The sequence below is a fragment of the Anoplopoma fimbria genome, chromosome 13 (genome assembly GCF_027596085.1).
Source record: "Anoplopoma fimbria isolate UVic2021 breed Golden Eagle Sablefish chromosome 13, Afim_UVic_2022, whole genome shotgun sequence".
NCBI lineage: Eukaryota > Metazoa > Chordata > Actinopteri > Perciformes > Anoplopomatidae > Anoplopoma > Anoplopoma fimbria.
In genome coordinates, this window is record NC_072461.1 from 131870 (window position 1) to 154016 (window position 22147).

Here is a 22147-nt window from a genome sequence, read left to right on the forward strand (position 1 = left end):
TAAAATGTTATTAATAATCCACATAATACAGTGAGGGTAGTTTCTTATACAAGCAGCATAAAAACAACACATTCAAATACATGTTGAAAAACTGCTTCAGAGTTACTCTGATAAAAAATGCTTGTACTCCAAGCAGGTATGATAAGCTTTTATTGATTTGTTAATTAATATTTGGACTTTATCTTGCATTTCCAAGATAATTGCACAATTAACTCCCTTCAGGAATTAATATTTGTATCAATACATCAGGCACAAACAAAAGCATCCCTATCAGAGCAAACGCCTGCAGCACTGAGGAGAGTCTTACCTGAGGCTGATGAGTTGAGAATTACAGGTGGAGCGTTCAGGCCTACTGGGTCCACTTGTATTGTGCTGAACTTGTGCTCTGCGATTTCATCTCCTCCATGCTCTTGTGTGGAAAAAAAAAAATTTCACTGCTTTATTGTCATAGTTAATAACTCATCAAGAGAGATACACCAAGGGAACCCCCCACAAGAGAATGACAGACACAAATCTATTCCCCCCTCACTCTACAGGAATCTTCTAATCTCAACAGTTAATAATGGGTTGTTTTCCTCTCCTTTTATGCTCCTCTGTCCTTTCTCTCTCTCTTTCTCGTGCACCCTCCCCTCCTCTCTTACCCGGTTGTCCAGGCGACAGAGTCAGTGAGAGACATTTCTTCCCAGAAGCTCCTCTCTCCCTCTCCCATGGCTTTGTTCAGCTTGCTCTGCTGACTGGCTCACCGGTTTAGGACAGGCGTGGAGGGGATTGCAGCCGGAAAACCTTCTGTAAATCACTGGAGGATGGCACGAGAGCCTGGAGGATTTTTATAAATGAATCAAAACATGCCTTGGGCTGGTTCCATTTTAATTCAGCAGGATTTAGGTGACTAAAATGATGCAGTTGTCACGATACTGTAGCTGAGCACCCTCCCATGCTGTCAGAGTTGGTATGGTCTAGTCTAGTCTTGTTGGTGGGGAGGTGGGTTGTGTTATAAGAGGGTGATCACAAAACTTGCTACAATGGTGGTAAAAAGTAAATATTAATACAAAATAATAGCCTGAATTAAAAGTGTATTAGCTTGTGGTACATTTTCCTTTACGAGCATGGTGCTCTCACACTTCATGAATCTTAAACCATCTAATCTGCCTCTCTGTTCTAACATCTGTGTGTATAAGTACACACATTTTTTGTGGGGCTCATAAAATCAAATCTTATTTGACTCGTGTTTGCCTTGTGCAAATAATGATTTCTCATGGACCATAGTGCCCTTGCTCATCTAAAATTAATGACCAGCTCTCCACTCTCACAGCCACATTTAACTCATCCATCAGCTCACGTCTCAACCTCTACTCAGGTTTGACTTGGGATTGCATTGGCAATAAAAATACTGCCATTACCTAAAAAGGGAACGGTTAAATCTGTAGTTTCACCAGATGCAGCTCTTTCCATAGCAAGTGGCGCTATAGGTTTTAGTCTGCTGCTCATCTCACAGTTTGTATGTGTGTGTGTGTTGGCACCCTTCAGGAGACTGTCTTCATGCTATTGGCGCAGCTGTGACAGATCCATCTGACTGAACAGACTTTTTTAGTCACCTGAGATCAATAAAGTGAATCAGAGTGAGTCAAATCACATCTCACTGTGGAAGACAAACAAACAGATGGTAAAAAAACAGAACAATTTCTTGAACTGCATGTTGTCAATAACACCCAAAGACCTCATACAGTGTCCTTTTTTAGGGTTTAATGAGGCCCTCCCATCTCAGCAGACTTCATTCAGTAAACATGTATCACAAATATTGGCAGGCAAGAACTCATAGGCAGATAATACATAACACATGATAATAAAATACATTTAAATAATAGAAAAATATACATAAATCAGCCATTCATACGTCCACACATGCATACTAAACACACACACACACATGCAAAGTTACACAGGGCTTTCAGAAAGACAGACCTATAAGGTGTCCGCTCCATGGTCACACAGAAGAAAAAGTCAGAAGAGTTTCTGTTTGATGGTCCCTGTTAACGCAGGTCTTCCTGAAAAAGCCCTAATTTTAGGATAACTATTTGTTTTGGCTATGAAAGGAGATTTACATTAATGGCTATAGCACTTGGTGGAGGAATCTGCCTGAACAACAACCTAAACTCAAACTGGGAAGAAATTGGAAAAAGATGAATAATTTTACACATCTAACAATATTACACAATTCAATTATAATTGGCACAGAAGCAAATGGCTCTGCATGCACACTGAGTCTCTTTTACTTAGTAATGTCCTTACTATTGGACAGGGACAATAATAGGGAACTATCTTATCTCTCTGTATCTTTAACAGCGGAACCCAGTGAACAAATGGTTTGAGGAAATAAAGAGAAGCTAAAGAACATTACCGCCCCACCATCTGGATCTTAAATCATATGATGGAGTATAGCATAATCTCCTGACTATTCTTATATATTCAGAGGAAAATGTATGTTGCTAATATTTGGTCTCCTTGTTTATGACTGCATTCAAAAGTCAGTGCAACAGTATAAATGGGCTGATATGAAAATCTGGCTCTGGAAAATAAACCTGATATTGATTAGCACTACAGAGCTGGAAAAACAATCTGCATTCATCCAGTAATTTCTGCAAATGGCTGCGGTCTGTCTTCAGTGTTGCCTTGTAATTAGCATTAATTTAGTTGGATTACCACTTGTTTTCCATCTCTGAGTGCACTAACAAAAGGAAATTAAAGTTAGAAAAAAAATCTAATCTAGCATAGTTTTAGCACCAGCTAAAGGGGCTCAGAGGAAGGACAGTTTTGTTATAATGGTACAGTGCAAACACATTTTGACCCCCAAAAAAACACCCTAGGGAACAACTTAACAACCACACTTAAAATCTTAATTTTACATTTACAGCAACAATCTTACGACCCAACAAAACATTTAGTCACAAATTATGCAAAAAGATTTAGTTTGTGTTCGTGTGTTAAACATTTCAACTTTGCAGTAACACTTTCGGCCTGAGTTTTTAATCTATTTGCTTCGCTACACAACGTCCATAGTGAAAAGCAACAGCCCTTGTGTAATGGTCAGGGCGACAGCTGACGGAAAAAGGAGATCTAAATGTGCTATGGTCATTGGCCCATGAGAAAATGTGGGTGCTGCCACACATAGACAAACACACACACACTCTCTCTCTCTCTCTCTCTCTCCCCCTCTGTGTAAACTCAAATACACTCTCATACTCTCAAAGCTGTCCTATGACAAGGGAATTGTTCTTTTCCTCGGGCTACCACAGATGTGTCTCACGGATCTCACAGATGATGTTATTGGCTTTTTGGAGAGCCTGAGAAAGACAAAGAAAACAAAGAGGTCAGTTAAATCACTGGCTTTAAAATAGTAGATACAAGAGAAATAGAAAGGACTTTCTGTTTTTCATGCTCAGAAACCTATTCAGAACACAAAAGCATCAGCCAATTTTACCTCAAGCATTTGAGCAACCTCGGTCCGCTGCTGTGCCGTGTCCTGTGACTCAATGAGCAGCTCCTGCAGCAGTGACTGCTTGTAAAGCTGACCCACCAGCTCACTCTGCAGATGCTCTTTCACAAAGTTTACCAGGAAGTGCATCACTGTCTTGGGCACACTGCGGAGACACAGCCCACGAGACAAAGTTAGGAAATCACTAAAAAAAAACTGAACTCAACAATAGAAGAAAGAAGGCGAAATGCCCCCCAGATGTTTTGGACTTGTTCCAGTCGAACCTGTCCTGGATGCTTTTGCGGACAATAAGGAAGTAGCACTTGATGAGGCGCTGGATAATCTCGCAGTCCCTCTGCTCCTTTGAACTCAGCTTGCGTGATACTGGCACCGCCTGGCAGAGAGAGAGAGGCAAAGTGAAATGTTGATAGTCTGCAATGTATTCACTACAAAGTGTTTTGTTTCACCACTAATCCCACCACTCACTGTGTCAAGCAGGTTAATGGCATGGCCTTTGCTGGGACTGCCAAAGCCTGCAGCTGGGACTCTCTCTTCCGCAACCTTCTCGTTTTTCCAGCGCTTTCCTCCATCAAGGGCCTCCGCCTGTCAGAGAGAAATCTGTGGAAGTCAGGGGGTCAAGACTATTTTGGGCTGAGTCAGGAACTCTACTACAATCTTTGAAAGGGGCTTTACTGTTTGGATGTAAGACGTAATGGTTAAGGCTTTACAGAACTTGATTTCTGCTGTTTACCCTAGCAGAACAAATGATGAATGAGAGTTCCTGCTGTAAGGGACAAATAACTACCTGCTGACTGTTGACAGATGCACAGACCTGCGCTGCATCCGTGAAGTCTGGATGTTTTGTGTTGATGTAGGCGAGCTCTATTGATACTAAATTGTGCACCTAATGGAAAAAAACGGAATAAATCTTAATAGGACTTGGCTGTTAGTTATTACAATTAGTATGAAAAGATCATCTCAGCAAAGCCGTGGATTACCATTTCATTAGTAATGGGCAAGCGCTTCCTTAGTAATCCAGTCACCACTTCCACAATGGAATCGTGCAGTTTGGGGAATCGCAGAAGCTCCTTGCAAAGACAAAGACATAGCTTCTCAACATGGTGCTGTCATAATTATCGAAATCTGTTTTAACAATTCAATCAAAGAAAAAAGCGTCAATGTGTTTTGACTAACCTGTGTGCTATAGGAGGAGCAGTGCTGGATGATCCTCTGCAGCTCTTCATGAACCAGCTCGACACAGCGCATACTGGGCTCCTCCAGCCGCTTAATTTGCCGCTTCACTAACAACTCAAAGGACACCTCGGGCACAAAAAGTGCTGGCCGCGGACCCTGCAGGGCAAATCACACACACACACACACACACACACACACACACACACACAGGCTATATAATTTACCTGCTATTCCTTCAAACGAGAGAACTTGACTAGAATTTGAAATAAACTAATTACAAGAAGAGAAGTCAGGAGAAGCTCACCGTAGCATTTCGGATAGCAGTGAGGATATCAAGCTCAGTCAATCCTCCCAGGGGGTCAATGGACTGCAAAGTGCGCCCAAAGGTCTCATGGAATATGTAACAGATCCGAGCACCCCCACAGCTGTAGAAGAGATGGGTTCAGCTGTGACACCAACGCTGTTTCTAAGTGCTGCGTGTCAGCAATGTTAATCGCTCCACAATTAAATGCAGTCAACCAAAAAAGGTCAATATTTGCTCTCAACTTATTTACATAAATGATTCACCTTGTGGCAAGATAGAAAGGAGATGCTGATACCACCTCAACTTACAATAACATTACCACAAGAAAATAACCCTCATGATATACATTATGAACCAATGCAGGTAAAATGCGGCGTGCAACAAAATAATGAAATTCACAGATACATGAAACAAAGGCTGCTATCATCAGAAAAAGCATTTGCTATTCAATAAAGATAGTGCAAGTATAAAGCAACCACACTCACAGCTCTGAGGTCTGGATGTATCTGGCAGTTCCCTCGATGGTGTTGCAGTAATCGCTGGCAAACTTGGTGACAATCTGCAGCAGGGTGGAGCTGTGGTCTTCTACTGGCTGGCCATAGCCATTGAGCCGTGCCTGGTACTGGGCACTCAGCACGGTCACACGGGTCTTGAGCTCCGGCAGGCAATCCCGGATGTGATGCATGAGCAGCCTGCTGAGGGTTTTGGCCAGATAGCGTGAGCCGGAGCGCGAGGCTAGCGAGGGGTAGTGCCGCTGCAGGAAAGCCTGCTCATCCCTCGTTGAGTCCTCGAGGTTCTTCTGGGTATTGATGTCATGCTGGCTCCTAGGAGGATTACCAATTGGGGAGAGTAATCAGATGTTCAGTGTAATAAGGACATGAACAACTTGCCACCTTGCTTTATTGTGAAGCTAAAAGCATGACATAGCTCAACTAAAAGAAAAAATCAACAATTTATCACAACAAACCTGTTAACAACACCGATAATCCCGAGTCTGACTGGAATGACTCGACCCAAAAGGACCTCCAGAGCATCAGTCCCTGCATCCATCAGGTCCAGCTTACTGACCACCAGCAGTGTTCGACGACCTGAGACACACACACACACACACACACACACACACACACACACACACACACACACACACACACACACACACACACACACACACACACACACACACACACACACACACACACACACACACACACACACACACACACACACACTTATTTCAAAGGGCAGTCTTCCAAATTTAGTTTTTCATTATTTATATTGCAGTATCCTAGAGTAGGACATTTTGGAAGAAAGCAAGGAAACGGCTCTATTATGGGATAGGAATGAGGCCAGCAGGGGAACATTTGGACCCAGCTACAGATATCCTAACTTGCACACTATCAGTGTACAACCGGCACTGAAAGGCCATATTGAATACCTACCAGACAATTACAACAGGCAGATTCACATCATCCATCAATCTATTATTCAGAGTGCACTATAAGAGCAACATCATTTTCTAAGGAACTGTAATTGTCAGAATGCTTTCAACAGTAAAGACAGGCAGGTCCAATAGCCTGAAATGATTTGAGCATAATACATTCTTCTGCACATTTAATAATTCAAAGTGCACTTCTACTTGAGGCAGGTTATGTAATAAGCACCGATGAAGAGGAAAGAAAATCTAAATTAAATCAGAGGAGAAGAGGCGTCTGTTTACAAAATGTCCTACCATCTGTATCAACCTCACGAGCCAATTTCAGAGCATCTGAGGTGGCCAAGTCAGAGTTGGCAGGAGACACTGTGAGGATGAGGCAGTTTGGATTGGAGATGAAGGACAGGATCATCTCTTGTACTTGTGCCTCAATGTCCTCTGGCTGGTCCCCAACAGGAACCTAAGGCAAAAACAATGAGCAGTCAGCGTTAGTGTAAGCACAGCCCGGATGCCTTTCTGCTGTAAATGTGTGATGATTGCAGATATGATGATACTCATCATCTATTGCCATTATGTTTGCACATGTGAAACAAAATCAACATCCTTGTCAAGTTGCTGAGGTTACCTTAGTGATTCCAGGTAAATCAACCAGGCTGAGATTAAGGACTTTGGGGGAGAAAATCTTCAAATATATGGGCTCAGGACTGATACCCTTGAGGATTTGAAAAAAAGGAGTGCAATTTATGAATGCAGTGTAAAAAGCTCAATTTAAGGCATCACTGATTTAACATCAATGCTTTCTCTCACCTTGTTGTCACCTGAACTGCGTTCAGTCTCTGCTTCAATTTCACGACGAATTTCCTGAAAATCTGTGAAGATCTGTCAAAAAGGTGTGAGAACGATGCATCAACTAAACCCAGCACATAACACAGGACAACGGCAGCAAGGACATCATTTGAAATGTGCAGTTAAGTGTACCTGGTTCTTGCAGTGCAGGAATGTACCCCATTCTTCTGCTTTGACCCCTGGACAAACATATAAGAGTGAGCTCATGTACATTTACAGAGATGTTTGCAAATAAATTACGCTTTGGGGAGAAATAATGCAAACTGAAAAGATTACAAATGGACTGATATCATGGTTGACAGATGACGATAAGAACAAACAAAATGTTTGGGAAAGTTCACAAAAGAAATGACGTGGCTAAAACAAAGACAAGTCCATGCAGACCAAATATACAGAGACCTTGGTAGCTGATTTGGGCATTTTGTTTAACCCCATTTCCTGAAAATGTAGCAAAGAAGAGGAGGAAGAAAGACTAAATGTTAGCAAAGAGAGGCTGTGCAAGAAGTAGCTTACGATTCAAACAGTGAGTGAAAGTGTCATGCCAAAGTGCTAACCACACAAACTACTTCTAGCAGAACATGCCTAGACAGATATAACAAACCATGATATATGATATATATATGCTGATATTTAGTGTATCATAACTCGTTCCAAAGCTTGATTGTGGGTTTCAAGGACAATCAAAACAACTTCCTTCTTATTTAAAATATGCATAAATTGATAAATCTGAAGGTACCATTTTCGGTTTTCACTCTCTCCTGCAGTGGGGCAACATTAACAAGTTGCAACACGAGGGGTCGTCTTGTTACTATTCCTGATCCTCGAGGCAAGAAGTCCCGTCCAACCAGGCTCTCCAACACAGAGCTCTTTCCACTGCTCTGTTATGGCACATAATGAGAAAGGCAGTCTATATCAGAGTTCACTTCAATACATACAGTATTCAACTTCTAATCAAATCACAACCTTACCTCAACTAAGACCTGACAGTGTTGCAGGACTTATTAAGGTTACAACTAAGCTTTTCATTGTGGTTCCCCCCTTACTGACCTGAGATCCAACGACGACTATCTGCGGCAGCTGTATGACCTCTGCACCCACAGTGAGGAAGACCTCCTGCAGCCGGTTGATGGTGGGAATTAGAGTCTCCATCCTCCCAATACACTTACTAAACACGGTAAAAGAGAGAGCAAACATGAATGGACTGAAAGAAGGGACAGCAAAGTAGCTCAGTGCACATTAAAATCATACTGAAACTAAAACAATCCTTTTAAAAAATGCAGTTGGATGCTTTCTGTGCAAGAAAGCATCAACTCTGTGTTGAATGAATGATGCCTTGCTTTGCCAAAGGGAAGAGTGGTCCTGATGAGAGGGATTACACACTAAAGAAAGATGCCCACAGAAAACTGGCAATCAATCATCACTTAAGGCCGACATGGCAACAGATGATGCAGCAGCACAGGCCGGAGGGTTATCAGGTAGATACAGGAAGTAAAAGGCTTCTGCTAGCTTTGTGCTAACAGTAGCTCCTCCATGGTACAAACACAGTCCATGGGAACGACCGATGCTCCTTCAGTGACCTCACCGACGTCCAAGCAACGTTATCCGCCCGTACCCACCTTACTGCCCGTCATACTGTGAGAGTCAGAACGTCTCATTTATCCCGTTGTTCTCCAGGTTTAGCAGGAGAGAACCCGTCTGTTCACATGGGCGGTACCCGCAGTTCTCTTCCTCAATCTGATTGGTCGTAAAATAACTGTTACGCATTGCTGTTACCTGATTGGTCGACAGGCTCAAGACTCACTGTTTGGCTCAACATCTCCTTTCATTTTAATGTTCAACACTTCTCCTTTTCAATGCTAGAAATGGTTTAAAAAAACCTTCCCAGTCAACATTTACTTACAATTTTTGACATTCACATAAAATGTTAGCATTCAACAAAACAAACATTAATGCGTCTTTTTTTCTGTGGTTTAATGTCTGTATATATAAACATGATATTTACAAATCATTCAATGCACATCAGTTAGTTACACAATAAAACATGTATTACCTTCTCAAGGACGGTTAACAGAACACACCAAGTCATCATCAGACACAGACATTACTAACAAATACCCTCCAGTAGACGTTACTGTCTGCTGAGAGTTGTAGCAGCCAGAGATCATGTGAAACCAACAGCATAAATGGATTCCTTTGTATTCAAATATTATGTGATCAGCGGCAGTGACCAACTAAAAGTTGCCAAGTTTTCTTATCCAGGTTCTTTGGTCATGGATAATAAAGCCCTATTGCTGAGATAATCAACAGTCACTGTTATCTGTCTTCAAACTGCCAATGATTAGGGGGGGGGAGCTCAACGCAAGAAAACTGATACTGTGTTTTCCATGTCTCACATTCTAAACACTGTATGCACCTCCAAGAACTGAGCACATCTCCAAAGACAATCACAATAAACAACCTCCAGCTAGGCTTAGTCCATGTATGAGGTGTCCATGCCTTCGCCGTCGGGGTGAAGCAGTCTTCCCGCCAAACGCTCAATGTCGTCTAGACTAAGTTGTCGAAGTGAACGTTCATAGTCCTTGAAGAAAAAGAAAAGAAAAATATTGAGGAAGAGCAAGTTAAAAAATATTCCATAATCTATTTTAACAATGTTGTGTGTAGGGTGATATTGTTCTATTTGAAATGAAGCATGAGATAGGAAGGATTATTTAATCTTGAGTAATGCAGCCAAAAACAACCTAATGGTGCATTTAAGGGAAGCTCTAACTAATTTGGTAGGTTCAACATTTTCAAGTCTATCCCCAGAGAGCTGACACGAAAAGACTACAATTCAAAACACTAGTTGATATCAACTTGTAAAGTTTTTAATATATCCCTATACTGACTTCCATTCATGTATTTACAGTGAATGTAATAAGCATTTTTGACATTGATAAACAAGAGAAGAAATGTATGGCAAAATGAAAACCAAAACAATACAATTTGTGCTTAGAACAACAAAAATGTTGACCTGGCGTTCATTATTTAAACCTTGCAGTACCTTTACATTGATTACATTTAAGATATATAATCCTGTGATAGATGAGTACTAGATGATATGATCATTTTAGAATTGTATGAGTTGACCGGCTTGCCTGAATGCTCTATAAAACAACTGACCACCCCACAATGGATTGTAGGATTTAGAGGGCTTCACAGGATAAACTGGTGTTTTCCATTTTTGGCAGAAGAAGGCTGCATTTTTTTGCCATATTTGGAGCACACTTTTTGTAACAGAACGAGAGGAAAAAGATTTGATGTCAGTTGAAAAAAACCCTGTCTAATCATCGACATTGTCAACATGTCAGAAAATATAAAATTATTATCTTTTTCCCTCATCCAACATGTTCATTAAACATATGTTGGGCCAAGCAGCTTTAGATGGGTAATTGATGTTGCCCTTCTTAATGTGTTAAGTCTCCATTGTATTACATTTGTCATGTACAAAAACATCCATACATGAAATTTCACCTCTGCATATAACCAATCCTATATTTTTAGGGAGCAATTGTCTGCTGTAAAGATAAGACAGTCAGAGCCGGGGATTAAACCACCAACCTTGTGGTTAAAGGGAGACCCACTCTACCCACGGAGACTACAATGTAGTGTAGTAGTATTATTTAATACCTTAATGAGCTGTTCATGGACTTTTGCCGCATCTGCTGGACTAAAGTGTCTAGCAAGGATAGTGGACACAGTCTGCCACACTCTTCCTTGTGAGCTGCTGCTGCTGCTGGCTGCTGTCCCTGACGCTCCGGTTCTCTCCCCCACTGGACGGATAACCAGATTCAATTTAGCCTCTGGCCCAATGGAATAATCACTCAGTCTGTGTTCATCTGAAAAAAACAAGAGTATGCAATAATTCAGAAAACACTTGACTCATGTAAAAAAAAAAGATTGGTGAATCAAGCAATTACAATTCTGCATAAAGATAACAAAACACTTGACTGTTGGCAAATCTACCTGAAAGCGCTTTCCCTTTATAGAGCAACCGCTGCTGGTTTGCTGGTATGTTAAGACGTTCTGACACAAGTTCCTTCACTGTGGAGACCTTTTCATCTTCAGTCACCTAGAAGATCAACAACATGGTTATTTAGTCACACTAAAATACATTTGGCAAGCATTCTCCTTTCTCCTCCCGTTAGGCTGAAGAGTACTCTAATGTCATTAACTTTACATATAACCAATTATTAATGAGGAATTCACCTGCACAAGAACCAAATACACATCTACCTTGGTAAATGGCCACTTTAGCACATTCTTGCCATGGAAATTAAACAAACAGTCACTGGCTTATAGTGGTGGTATTTATCCTTTAAGCACTGCAGACATAGCCAATAAGATAAAATAAGATAATCCTTTATTAGTCCCGCAGTGGGGAGATTCACAGGATTACAGCAGCATAGAGGAAAGCGCAAACAAGAGACATAGTAAAAAAGAAAAAAGATAAAAATAAGTATTATAAATAAGCAAATGAGCAATAAAAAACAGTAAAGAATCCACAATAACTGAAATATACAGATATAGACAGGATAATTATTGGCGCAGTGGAGAGCAGGGTAGTTCTCCAATCAGAGTATCGGCGGTTCAATACCCGGCCTCGGCAGTCCATGTCGCTGTGTCCTTGGGCAAGACACTTAACCCCAAGTTGCTCCTGAAGGCCATCGGTGTGGACTGGATGATGAATGTTAGTTAGAGTCTGATGGTGGCACCTTGATGGTAGCCTGTCATCAGTGTGTGAATGGGTGAATGATATGTAACATACTACTGACTGTAAGTCGCTTTGGATAAAAGCGTCTGCTAAATGACTGTAAAGTAATGTAATAACTATTATATGCACAATAATAGGTATGTTAGTGGGCAGGTACTTTTGAACTTTCAGATCAAAATCAGGAACATTACATGGTCTTGATCACTTGATTAAAAGAATAGGACCTTGATCCACTTCTCTTCTGCTGTTTACAAAATGTAGTCCAGTATGTGAAAGACTTCCCCATTCGATAAACACATCAGCAAATGCTTTACGGTACCTTAACTAGGTATTGAAAATGCATTTAAAAAAAAAATACAACAGAGAATTGCACCAGCATACTGATCATATACAGTTACAGTCAAAAGTTTGGACACACTCATTCTCATTCAACTACTTTGAATAATCTAAAATATAAAACATATTCTGGTTTGTTGAGCATTTGTTTGTTTACCACATAATTCCATATGTGTTCCTTCATAGTTTGGATGTCGTCAATATTAATCTACAATGTAGAAATAAAAAAAAATAAAAACAAAGAAAAACCATTGAATGAGAAGGTGTGTCCAATCTTTTGACTGGTACTGTAGTAGTCCCTATATATATATATATATATATATATATATATATATATATATATATATGTCATATATATAGTATGTCACATATAGCAGATGAAGTTATTTTAACGGGCTGTACTCATGATACAGGAACACACTGGGACAGGAACACACTGGGAGAGGAACACACTGGGAGAGGAACACACTGGGAGAGGACCTATGGCACCACAGACTGCTGAAACTTAACCTGATAAAGTATCTACCTGGTGACGTCCATTCCCTTCAAGAACAACCACATACGGATTTACAAAGCTCCCACTAAACCACTGTAATGTAATGTAATGTAATGTAAACCACTGTGTTTGGACATCGATCATAGGAAACAATCCACAGTTACTGTTACTGTCAGTGCAGTAACATGTTTAATACAAAGTGTGAATGTACAGTAGATCCATTCAAACTAAAGCTACACTGCATTGAGTTTGACAACCTAATGTTTAGACAGAAGCATCGTTTTGTTCTTGCTACCCGGCTAGCTCACCTGTGGAGGCTAACGTTAGCTAGCGGTGGGGAGGGGTAGCAGCTAGCAGCTAGCAGCTAACTAGCAGCTAACAGCTAGCTGCTAGCTCGGCGGTGCCTAACTTACCTGAACGCTGCATTCTTTTCCTTGAAGTGGTTTCACGGTAAGGATCATTTTCAATGCTAACCAGAACAAAACACAAACGACGGGCTAAACAACTAAACACAGTCGGTTGACGTGACTTTGCTGGCTCAGGATGGTCACAGTGGTTCTCCTCTAGTCAGCGGCCCATCTTCTTCTGCTGCTGCCGCTGCTGCCAGGTGACACTACTGCCCCCGCTGGTGGGAGGGTGTATGGCTGCTGCTGCCAGGTGACACTACTGCCCCCGCTGGTGGGAGGGTGTATGGCTGCTGCTGCCAGGTGACACTACTGCCCCCGCTGGTGGGAGGGTGTATGGCTGCTGCTATGTGGAGGATAACCACAAGAAAGGGAAGATAATGACTCGTTATTATTCTTTCCTCTGCTCGAGATAATTAGAGCATCATTTAATATTAAAGGAAAGAATTAAGCTGAAGGAAAACTTGAAATGGAACAGTGGGAAAGGGCGACCTTTAAGATGACATAATTACTGGGTATTAGGAATTATTAATATTACCAATCCAACAGTGTAACCCATTTCTAAATACAAGCCGCCTGCCTATGAGCCGGTTTAACAACATGTATTCAACCATTGTGACTTTTGCTAATCATCATAATAAATATTTTCAAAATGTTAATTGTGAAAATCCAAGATTTGCATCAGACCAACTTAAACTAATCAATTGTTACCCTAACTCCATTTAAGGATTAAGGTAGGATATATATCGATATATTGATTGATATAGATTGATGGTATAACCTACAGTGGGTTTTGAGTAAAAACACTTATCAACGCACAGTCATTCCTAACTCTCTTAATACATAAGCACACATCTGGGAATAAAATGACTGACGCTCACCGCTCGGTTTACCGGAGACCTGCCTCTCCCTCCGGGGCTCGGGGCTCCTGCCTCTCCCCGGGGCTCGCCTCTCCCCGGAATACCCCAAAGACTCTCTGACCCAGTTGGGATCCAGTCCATGCATCTCTCCTCCAGCTCCACTGCCTCGTCATGTGCTGTCTGTGGACAGACCCGAGGGGAGATGAGCAGAGAGCAGATCTGCACCTGTCGAATGGATGTCTGCTGCTCAACAGGGACAAACATATTCAGTGAGACAGACTGGCTGCATGTGGTGAGTGATCTGTGTGAGTGTGTGCTATTTACAATACAGGACACAGCATACATGTGTGTTTTTACTAGAACACATATAATAGAACATATAACGCTGTTGTCACATTTTACCAACTCATTCATGTATTTAAGTCTGTTTATCAGGGCGCATGATAAAAACAATCCATGTGTTATCTATTAAAGTGCGTGTGGCTTAATAGTGAGTCTATAATGACCTTGTATTCATCTTAGTTGTTTCATCTCTTTTAGTCTACTATTTCACCGCTACTTTCTTGTCCTTTGTTGTCTCCTCGTTTTGTTAAGTGTCCTTGAATCAAGTACTGCAAGCTCATAGAGCAAAGACAGGTTTATAGTCTTCTTATTTATTGCACTGGAAACTGTGGAGTTGGAATATACTTGAGTCTCTTTGGCTACTATTCATCCAATTGCAAATGACTGCCATCAAACGAATCAAATATTAATATAGGCAACTATCTATCTATCTATCTATCTATCTATCTATCTATCTATCTATCTATCTATCTATCTATCTATCTATCTATCTATCTATCTATCTATCTATCTATCTATCTATCTATCTGTCTGTCTGTCTATCTATCTATCTATCTATCTATCTATCTATCTATCTATCTATCTATCTATCTATCTATCTATCTATCTATCTATCTATCTATCTATCTATCTATCTATCTATATTTTATATCAAGCACTTATGGGAATATGTTTAAGGGTCATATCTAACTCTCCTTTTAAAGCCTTTATACCTTATTGATCCCTGTTTAAATTATAAATAATATTGATACTGATCTTATCACAGGAAGAGATGCAGATGTCAAGCTTTGAGTTAACTGAGATTGCAGCTACAAAGGGGGAATCAATACAACTCAAGATCAGACAGAAATGTGTGCAGTTGGACCCACTCAATGTATATATACATTATATGTTTGCTTGTGTGTAAAAATATATATATTTTGCTGTGTTTTGTCACCTGGTGTTTGGAGGTATGGGTACACTTCGGGACCTCCAATTTGCCCTGCAATTAAAGATTGAGGAGCTTCGCCAGAGGGACACACTGATAGATGAGTTAGAGTTGGAGTTGGATACAAAGGATGAACTCATTCGGAGGCTGCAGGATGAACTGGACCGTTACAGAGCCACCGTCTCCCTCCCAGGACCCTCTGCTGCCAGTGCAGGTACAGAAAATGGTGCTTATAAATGTCATAGTTCAAAGCCTCAACAGGTAGAATGAGCCTTAAACCTGAGTTATTGTGTGTGTGTTTTTTCCTGTAGCCTGCTCAGCTCAAAGTGAGGACTCGCAGCGAGCCAATAGAAGAACAGTCATTTCTGAGCCCTGCACTCTGGACCCAGTGACTCTCGCCATGGTTTCACACAGAAGCTGGGACAAAAGCCAGGAGTAAGAGCAGTATTCTCTCAGCTGTCTTCACTAAAAATATGTCTCTCAAATGTTCAAGGCTAACGACTGCTTTCTGCATTACTATAAATCATTAAACATTTCCATACTTTTTTTAAACAATGCTTCATTCAAGGCGTTCAAAAACTTTCCCTTGAATATGACATCAGTGGTCCATCCTACCTTTGTTCCCTCAGGTCTCAGAGGTTGATCCAGTCCTCGTTTTTAAAGAATGACTTGTTGAAGAACCTTGACCAAGGAGAAATCAGAACCATCATAGCCTGTATGTATCCCACCACCATCAATCAAGGCTGTTATGTCATTCAGGAGGGGGCCAGCGGGGCTCAGGCTTATGTTATAGAAGGTAAATAATTTTCTTCTTACAATTGCTAGCATTTATCAAGCCTGAGGGTATCTATTAACATTTCTTTGAGATGCCAGGTGCTTGAGAAAAGACAAGGAGAAAATTAGTTCTGCTTTGCGGTGGTTGCAGAGTTAATCAGTGCTGTATTGTCTTCAGAAATCTTGGCTGCATTTGTGATATGACAGCTAATGCAGAGTGACTGCTCACTTTTCATCCTAACCAGCGAGAGGTTGTGACCTTGATCCACTTAGGCATGATTGCACATCTGTTGTTTGTAGAGTGTATCTCAGACATCCTGAAAGACATCCTGACACATGCATATGAGACTTCCAGGTATCACGTACATGCTTTGTTTCTTCACTGACTATGTTTTGATTATCAGAAGGGCGTCTAGATGTGACAAAAGAAGGACTGAAGCTTCTCACAATTGAGCCAGAAGACATGTTTGGGGAGCTGGCTCTCTTCTACAACTGCACCCACACCTACTCTGTCTCAGGTATCAAAGCATTGTGTTTTTGGTTTTATATTTGCATTCATACATCGATGGAGATCCCTAAAAAAAACATACTGGTGGAGTCTCACAGTTCATTGAATTTTGTAAGGTTATAAATAATTCTTGTTTGAGAGACTAGCACTAGCAGGCGGTTTTCTGCCATTGGTCTAAGACAGACGTCTTTTTAATCTAAAATCAAAGAGCTTTTGAGATCTTAGACAAAACCAAAGCTTCAAAGGTTTTTTTTCTCAGGGATGTGGGGAATTAAAACATATTCTGCTTTACTGCATAATCATGAAGTCTGCCTGCCACATCTTCTCCCTGCAATATATAATATATATATATTTATATTTCCAATATAAATTGGAAAACAGGGTTTATTTGCCTTGTTTGGTTCCTAAGCATCTCATTCCATTTTTGTACCGCTTTCTTTATCCTGTGAGCAGTCAGGCTTTCCAATTAACTGGGCCCCACTGTATTTATCTCCTCTCTGACCTGAAATTACTTTTTTATTTTTTTATTGTTGCCATCTGAGACCATCAATAGGGTTTTGCTCATGTGGTCATTCTCATTGTGACACTGATAGTGTCGCAGGTGAAAACGTTGCTTCATCATCAGGTCAAAGAAGTGGCAGCAAATTATATATTGAAGAAAATGTCAGAAAATCCTCTATTGATTGTGTGTCATATGGCACTAAAGTGAAAACTGATTGGGAATATCCAAATGGGGGGAATTGAGATTTCAGGGCTGCACCATATTATCAGATCATGGATCTAATTAGACCGTCTAGAGGACATCTACTTCCGTTTGCAGGAAGCTTCAGTTCACCAATCAATATGGGTCATTGTTAATTTGAAACACCCTCATTTAAGCTCTTTTATAAAGACAGAGGGATAAAAGTTAAGGAAATCAGATTAGATTTATATTAAAAGTCCCTCTAAGTAAGAAAATAAGCACTTACATTTCTTTTTATTCTACATGATGAGCATTTCTAAGAAAGTCCTGGCCTTCTTACTGTCTGCTCTTTAGGCTGTAGCTGATCCTGCATTCAATCCACATCCGACACAAACTACACATGTCTTTAAGAGATGTTGCAATACTTCTTGATTATGTTTCCACCTGAGTTCATCAGTTCCTCTGTCTTTTGAACTGCAGCTCAAACGGACAGCAAGCTGTGGGTTATTGACCGCAAGAGCTACCAGACTATTCTTATGCAGAGTGGTCTCAACAGCCTTTCTCATTCAATGGAGCTGCTTATCAGGTGAACATCGGACCGATACACTTCATTTGACACAGAGCATGCCCGGAAAGCTGCTTTGTATTCAAGTACCCTCGGCACAACATCACCAGGGTCATGTTGTTTGTCAGTCTCCCCGATGCTGCATTAAGGCCTAGAACACACTGACCGAAATATCAACATTCCTATGAAATGTTTATGGGGATAAACTTAAACCCTTTCAACCCATTGTCAATGTGTCTGCAGCGTTCCCTTCCTCCAGTCGTTGCCAGAGGATGTCATCATGAAAATGTCTGATCTCATGGACGAGGTACAGATTAAGTTCTTAAAACCTGAAGCACAGCTTTGTGTAACCATCACTCATTGTTCAAACAGAATCCAGCTGATAGATTTTAGGTGCACACAGACGGAACGCATGTAAACATGATATTTTACAAGCGGCCCACTATATTTTATTTTCAACTGTCTTTGTTTTGCATCAGTACACAAGAAGATGCTGGGGTAGAATTATAATTAGACTTTCATTATTACTGACCCTCGTCTTTATTTCTGTAATGTATTTTCGGTTCTTTCCCTCGCTGTATTTTCCTGCTGATTTAAAAACATTTTCTCTATAATCTGTAATTTAATGTTCCACAGACACACTACAGTGAGGGTGACTACATCATTCGACAAGGGGCCACAGGAGACACCTTTTACATCATTAGCAAAGGCCAGGTAAAGTCGCATGCTCTCTGTCTGCCGCACAGATGAGATAGGGCTTTCAGACAGAAAAAGATTTAGACTGTGGAGTGCAAATGTCAGTGCAGTTTTAGAAATTGCATTATAATGGTGGTAATTGACTTTGGCGCTTTCTGCACTGCTCTCCAGCATTACCTCTTTTTCATTACCTCCCTCTTTTGTGCTCGCCAGGTGAAAGTGACAGAGGAGAAGCCAGACCATGAAGAGCAAGTTGTTCTTTCTAAGCTCTCTGAGAGACAGTGGTTTGGAGAGAAAGCTCTGTGGGGGTAAGGAAAAGATAGTGCACTTTCAGAGGACATTTTGCAAAGGGTACAGGAGCACATGATGGTTAAAACTGACATTTGTGCCACCATAATATCAATGTTTTTGTTTGCATTGGTAACATTATGATTTTGTTCTTCACTCTGTCTTTAGAGAGGATGTTCGGACTGTGAATGTTATTGCTGCTGGTGAAGTTACATGCTTGGGCATAGACAGGGAGTAAGTCAATATGTTGTGTTAATAAAATGTAATGCATAGAAAGCAGGAACTGATTCTTTCTATTTGTATTATTTAGCGACTTTATTGAGACAATTATACAACAATTTCACAACACCTTGTGTATTCAATTTACAACTTGAGGGACCAAAAGTTGTTATAAGTTGTAAACAAATATATATCTTGTTAAGCTTCCAGTGGTTATATGTTTTGACAACTTTGATGTTCAAATGTAGAGGGAATGTATTGTTTGCTATAGACAGAAGAACTTAAAATTGTGAATATAAAATGTAGTCAAAAATAATAAGCAAATTAATCAAATAATACTGCGGACAGAGATCCCAGTTATATTTGATTAATCCAAACAATACATTTTTCCAAAGTAATATAAAGGGAGGGCTGATACAATGAGCAATAAATCATGACAATTTACTCCACAGTAGTTTTGAGCAAGACCAAAATATATGTACCAGCGTTTCTCCGAGTTCTCCACAAAAGGTGCAACGTACATCAAAAAACTCTTGTGTTTCTAAAATAAATGATTGGTTGGATTAAACCAATAAAACATGTGAAAGGATATATCTCTGACTTCTGAAAAAACACAAAAAAAACACATGCAGCAATAGCCAAACTCTATAGGATCTGAATCGCTATAGTCAAAGCTGGTAAAAAAATGTATGTGCTTAGCCAGAGATTCTGAGAATATTTATTTTCTTCTGTATTTCAGGACCTTCAAAGACGTCATTGGTGGGTCGGTATTTGACTGCAGTCATGAGGTGCAGCAAAGCCCTGAATCCAAAATCGAGTGAGTAGCATTAGGCTATCGATGCTATTTTCTACAATAATTACATGTAATTTCAAGCTGTAGAATACAAAAGGTATAGGCTCACCTGTGTTTTGCTCTTGAACAGGTCTGACAAGGATGCTGATCTCTTCTCATCTTCAACCTTAAGTGATTTCCAGATTATCTGCACTCTAGCAGTTGGGAAGTTTGGTCACGTAGACCTGGTGAGGGTTGATCTTATGGAAGCTCACACACACAATGACACAGATCCCCGTGCAGCTGCCTCCCCCAGATTCCATGTTTCTATAATGTAATCTATTGATTTCCAACCCTGTCAGGTGCAACTAAAGAGCAACATCAAGTGTCTTTATGCCATGAGGGTCCTTAAGAAGAAGCTAATCCTCAGCAACAGTCAACAAGAGCACACCCTGAGAGAAGGGCGCATCCTAATGGAGGCTTGTTGTCCATTCATAGCCAGGTGTCTGATATCAACAGTTATCAATTAATGATGTTTTGATTACATCATGATCTTGACACGCTTCTATTTTCATTTTGATCCCAGGCTGCATAAAACATTTAGAGACGCAGAGTGCTTGTACATTTTGACAGAAGCTTGTCTTGGTGGGGATTTATATAGTCTACTCAAAGATAAGTAAGTATTTTGGACTAAAGAGGATGCAAGGCACTTTTTGTCATCATGCTGATTAAATATTTATAGTCCAACCAAGCTTTCATCACAATGCAATTTAAAGCAGGATTTGATGTCTTACATCTGTCTACATCACACAATGGTCTTGTTCGCTGCGTTCTTAAACCAGCGCTTCTGCATACTGCTCTGTTTCAGGGGATGTTTGGACGAATGCAGCACACGATTCTACACGGCTTGTGTTGTTGAGGCCTTGACCTTTCTTCATCGTCAAGGTGTCATCTATAGAGACGTCAAGCCTGAAAATGTTCTTCTGGATGAGCATGGTTATGCCAAACTGGTACAATTGGCTACAAACTCAGTATGAAATCATAGTATTCTGGGGGTTTTATTGACGTGAACTCATATCCTCCTTTCATAGATTGGTTCCCGATGTCTAAAGAAGGTTGAAACGGGTAAGAAAACCTGGACGTTCTGCGGAACGCTGGGCTACATGGCACCTGAAATCATCTTGAACAAAGGCCACAGCGTATCTGCCGATTTCTGGTCACTGGGCATTTTTGTGTTTGAACTTCTGAGTGGTGGGTAGGTTTCACAGTTTAATGCGGCCCTATTTGTTAAGGTTATTTCACCAGCTGTGGATTGAAGCGATGGTAACAGACTCTTGTTTCCATCTCCAGGCTCCCAATCAGTGATGCTGACCCGATAAAGATTCTCACCACAACCATTCGTGGTATCGATCAGATCGACTTTCCAAAAACCATCAGCAAAAGTGCCTCCAGTCTCATAAAGAAACTGTGCAGGTGTTGTCAATTTGTCCGACTAGACACCATAAATTATAATGTGAAAGCTAATATTTTTTTTATGCCACCATTGTGTATTTTATAGGCCTATTATATTTCCCCTCTTCCAGCACCCCCACACACAAATAGATAGGAGCAAATTAACAAACAACACAGGTGTGCGGACACGACCTGTGGTCTAACATCCCCTCTCAAAGGACAGAAATCTGATTGTAATTCATTCTTTATTTTTTTGTGTGTTCTTGTTTCCTTTCCATCGCCAAGGACCAATCCCTCGCAGAGACTCGGCAGTCAGAGAAATAGAGCCAAGGACATTCAGAAGCACAAGTAAGACGACAGATTTATTATACTGGAGAAAGTCACAGTGGCCTTTGCTTGGAAACATGGTTTTATAGGTTGTGATGCTCTGTTTTTGTTCAGATGGTTTGAAGGATTAAACTGGGACGGACTCTGTAATGGCACATTAAACCCTCCAGTTATTCCAGAAGTAAGACACATTCATTTTGGCTCATCATTTTTTTTTTGATAACTGTTATAATAATAATGCAGTGATTTTTTTTTACCCTTTTACGCTGTGTTTCAGGTTAAGGCTGCTTTGGACAGCAGTACATGTGGTCATTATGCTGAGGGCTCAGTGGATTTGAGCACAAAGTGGGATGATTTCTGATGGATCAGCTCTGAACTGGAAAAAACCCTCTCAATACTTTATCACTTTCAGGTTGTCTTCATGAATGATTAATGTCCCTCAGTCTTACTGCCATCAGGAATTAATTATGTTTTAGACACAATTCTTTTTAGTATAACTA

The 22147-nt window shown here is 40.6% G+C and overlaps 3 protein-coding genes across 4 annotated transcripts; 1 reads left to right on the forward strand and 2 right to left on the reverse strand.

The window, feature by feature from the left end:
- Positions 1-1733: 1733 nt before the first annotated feature.
- Positions 1734-8953, reverse strand: si:dkey-32e23.4 (dynamin-1-like protein). 2 transcript variants are annotated; one of them, XM_054610508.1, is made up of 17 exons: positions 8865-8953; positions 8296-8413; positions 7985-8126; positions 7381-7427; positions 7210-7281; positions 7028-7114; positions 6700-6862; positions 5938-6058; positions 5456-5794; positions 4971-5091; positions 4667-4822; positions 4471-4560; positions 4278-4376; positions 3959-4075; positions 3757-3866; positions 3479-3638; positions 1734-3341 (listed from the first exon to the last, which is right to left on the reverse strand). In XM_054610508.1, exons 2-17 carry the CDS (start codon positions 8395-8397, stop codon positions 3285-3287), a joined length of 1983 nt encoding a protein of 660 aa, XP_054466483.1. In that variant the 5' UTR covers positions 8398-8413; positions 8865-8953; the 3' UTR covers positions 1734-3284. The 2 variants fall into 2 exon arrangements, with proteins under 2 accessions (XP_054466483.1, XP_054466484.1); XM_054610509.1 differs by having other exon boundaries at positions 8831-8883.
- Positions 8954-9137: 184 nt separating this feature from the next.
- ubl4a (ubiquitin like 4A) lies at positions 9138-13421 on the reverse strand. The gene is made up of 4 exons (XM_054611108.1): positions 13244-13421; positions 11251-11356; positions 10915-11123; positions 9138-9826 (listed from the first exon to the last, which is right to left on the reverse strand). Exons 1-4 carry the CDS (start codon positions 13289-13291, stop codon positions 9719-9721), a joined length of 471 nt encoding a protein of 156 aa, XP_054467083.1. The 5' UTR covers positions 13292-13421; the 3' UTR covers positions 9138-9718.
- Positions 13422-15388: 1967 nt separating this feature from the next.
- prkg1l (protein kinase cGMP-dependent 1, like) lies at positions 15389-22008 on the forward strand. Its single transcript, XM_054611327.1, has 19 exons — positions 15389-15578; positions 15676-15799; positions 15994-16160; positions 16543-16656; positions 17809-17914; positions 18137-18200; positions 18530-18607; positions 18803-18897; positions 19046-19111; positions 19836-19913; positions 20020-20116; positions 20231-20370; positions 20455-20544; positions 20737-20878; positions 20960-21123; positions 21219-21341; positions 21606-21668; positions 21762-21828; positions 21925-22008. The coding sequence occupies exons 1-19, from the start codon at positions 15389-15391 to the stop codon at positions 22006-22008; spliced, it is 2052 nt and encodes a 683-aa protein (XP_054467302.1).
- The last annotated feature ends 139 nt before the right edge of the window (positions 22009-22147 follow it).

What these genes read in the sequence shown, in the direction of transcription:
- si:dkey-32e23.4 (XM_054610508.1), bottom strand. Translation starts at nt 8,397, where the DNA reads ATGGAGACTCTAATTCCCACCATCAACCGGCTGCAGGAGGTCTTCCTC. An exon ending in TAGTCGTCGTTGGATCTCAG is followed by an intron (nt 8,127 to 8,295) that starts GTCAGTAAGGGG and finishes GTGCCATAACAG; the next exon opens with AGCAGTGGAAAGAGCTCTGT. An exon ending in TACATCCAGACCTCAGAGCT is followed by an intron (nt 5,092 to 5,455) that starts GTGAGTGTGGTT and finishes TCTCTTCTACAG; the next exon opens with CTGTGGGGGTGCTCGGATCT.
- ubl4a (XM_054611108.1), bottom strand. Translation starts at nt 13,291, where the DNA reads ATGATCCTTACCGTGAAACCACTTCAAGGAAAAGAATGCAGCGTTCAG. An exon ending in TAAAGGGAAAGCGCTTTCAG is followed by an intron (nt 11,124 to 11,250) that starts GTAGATTTGCCA and finishes TGTTTTTTTCAG; the next exon opens with ATGAACACAGACTGAGTGAT. An exon ending in TCCATGAACAGCTCATTAAG is followed by an intron (nt 9,827 to 10,914) that starts GTATTAAATAAT and finishes TTTTTCTTCAAG; the next exon opens with GACTATGAACGTTCACTTCG.
- prkg1l (XM_054611327.1), top strand. Translation starts at nt 15,389, where the DNA reads ATGGGTACACTTCGGGACCTCCAATTTGCCCTGCAATTAAAGATTGAG. An exon ending in TGTTGTCCATTCATAGCCAG is followed by an intron (nt 20,371 to 20,454) that starts GTGTCTGATATC and finishes TTTTGATCCCAG; the next exon opens with GCTGCATAAAACATTTAGAG. An exon ending in AGCATGGTTATGCCAAACTG is followed by an intron (nt 20,879 to 20,959) that starts GTACAATTGGCT and finishes CTCCTTTCATAG; the next exon opens with ATTGGTTCCCGATGTCTAAA.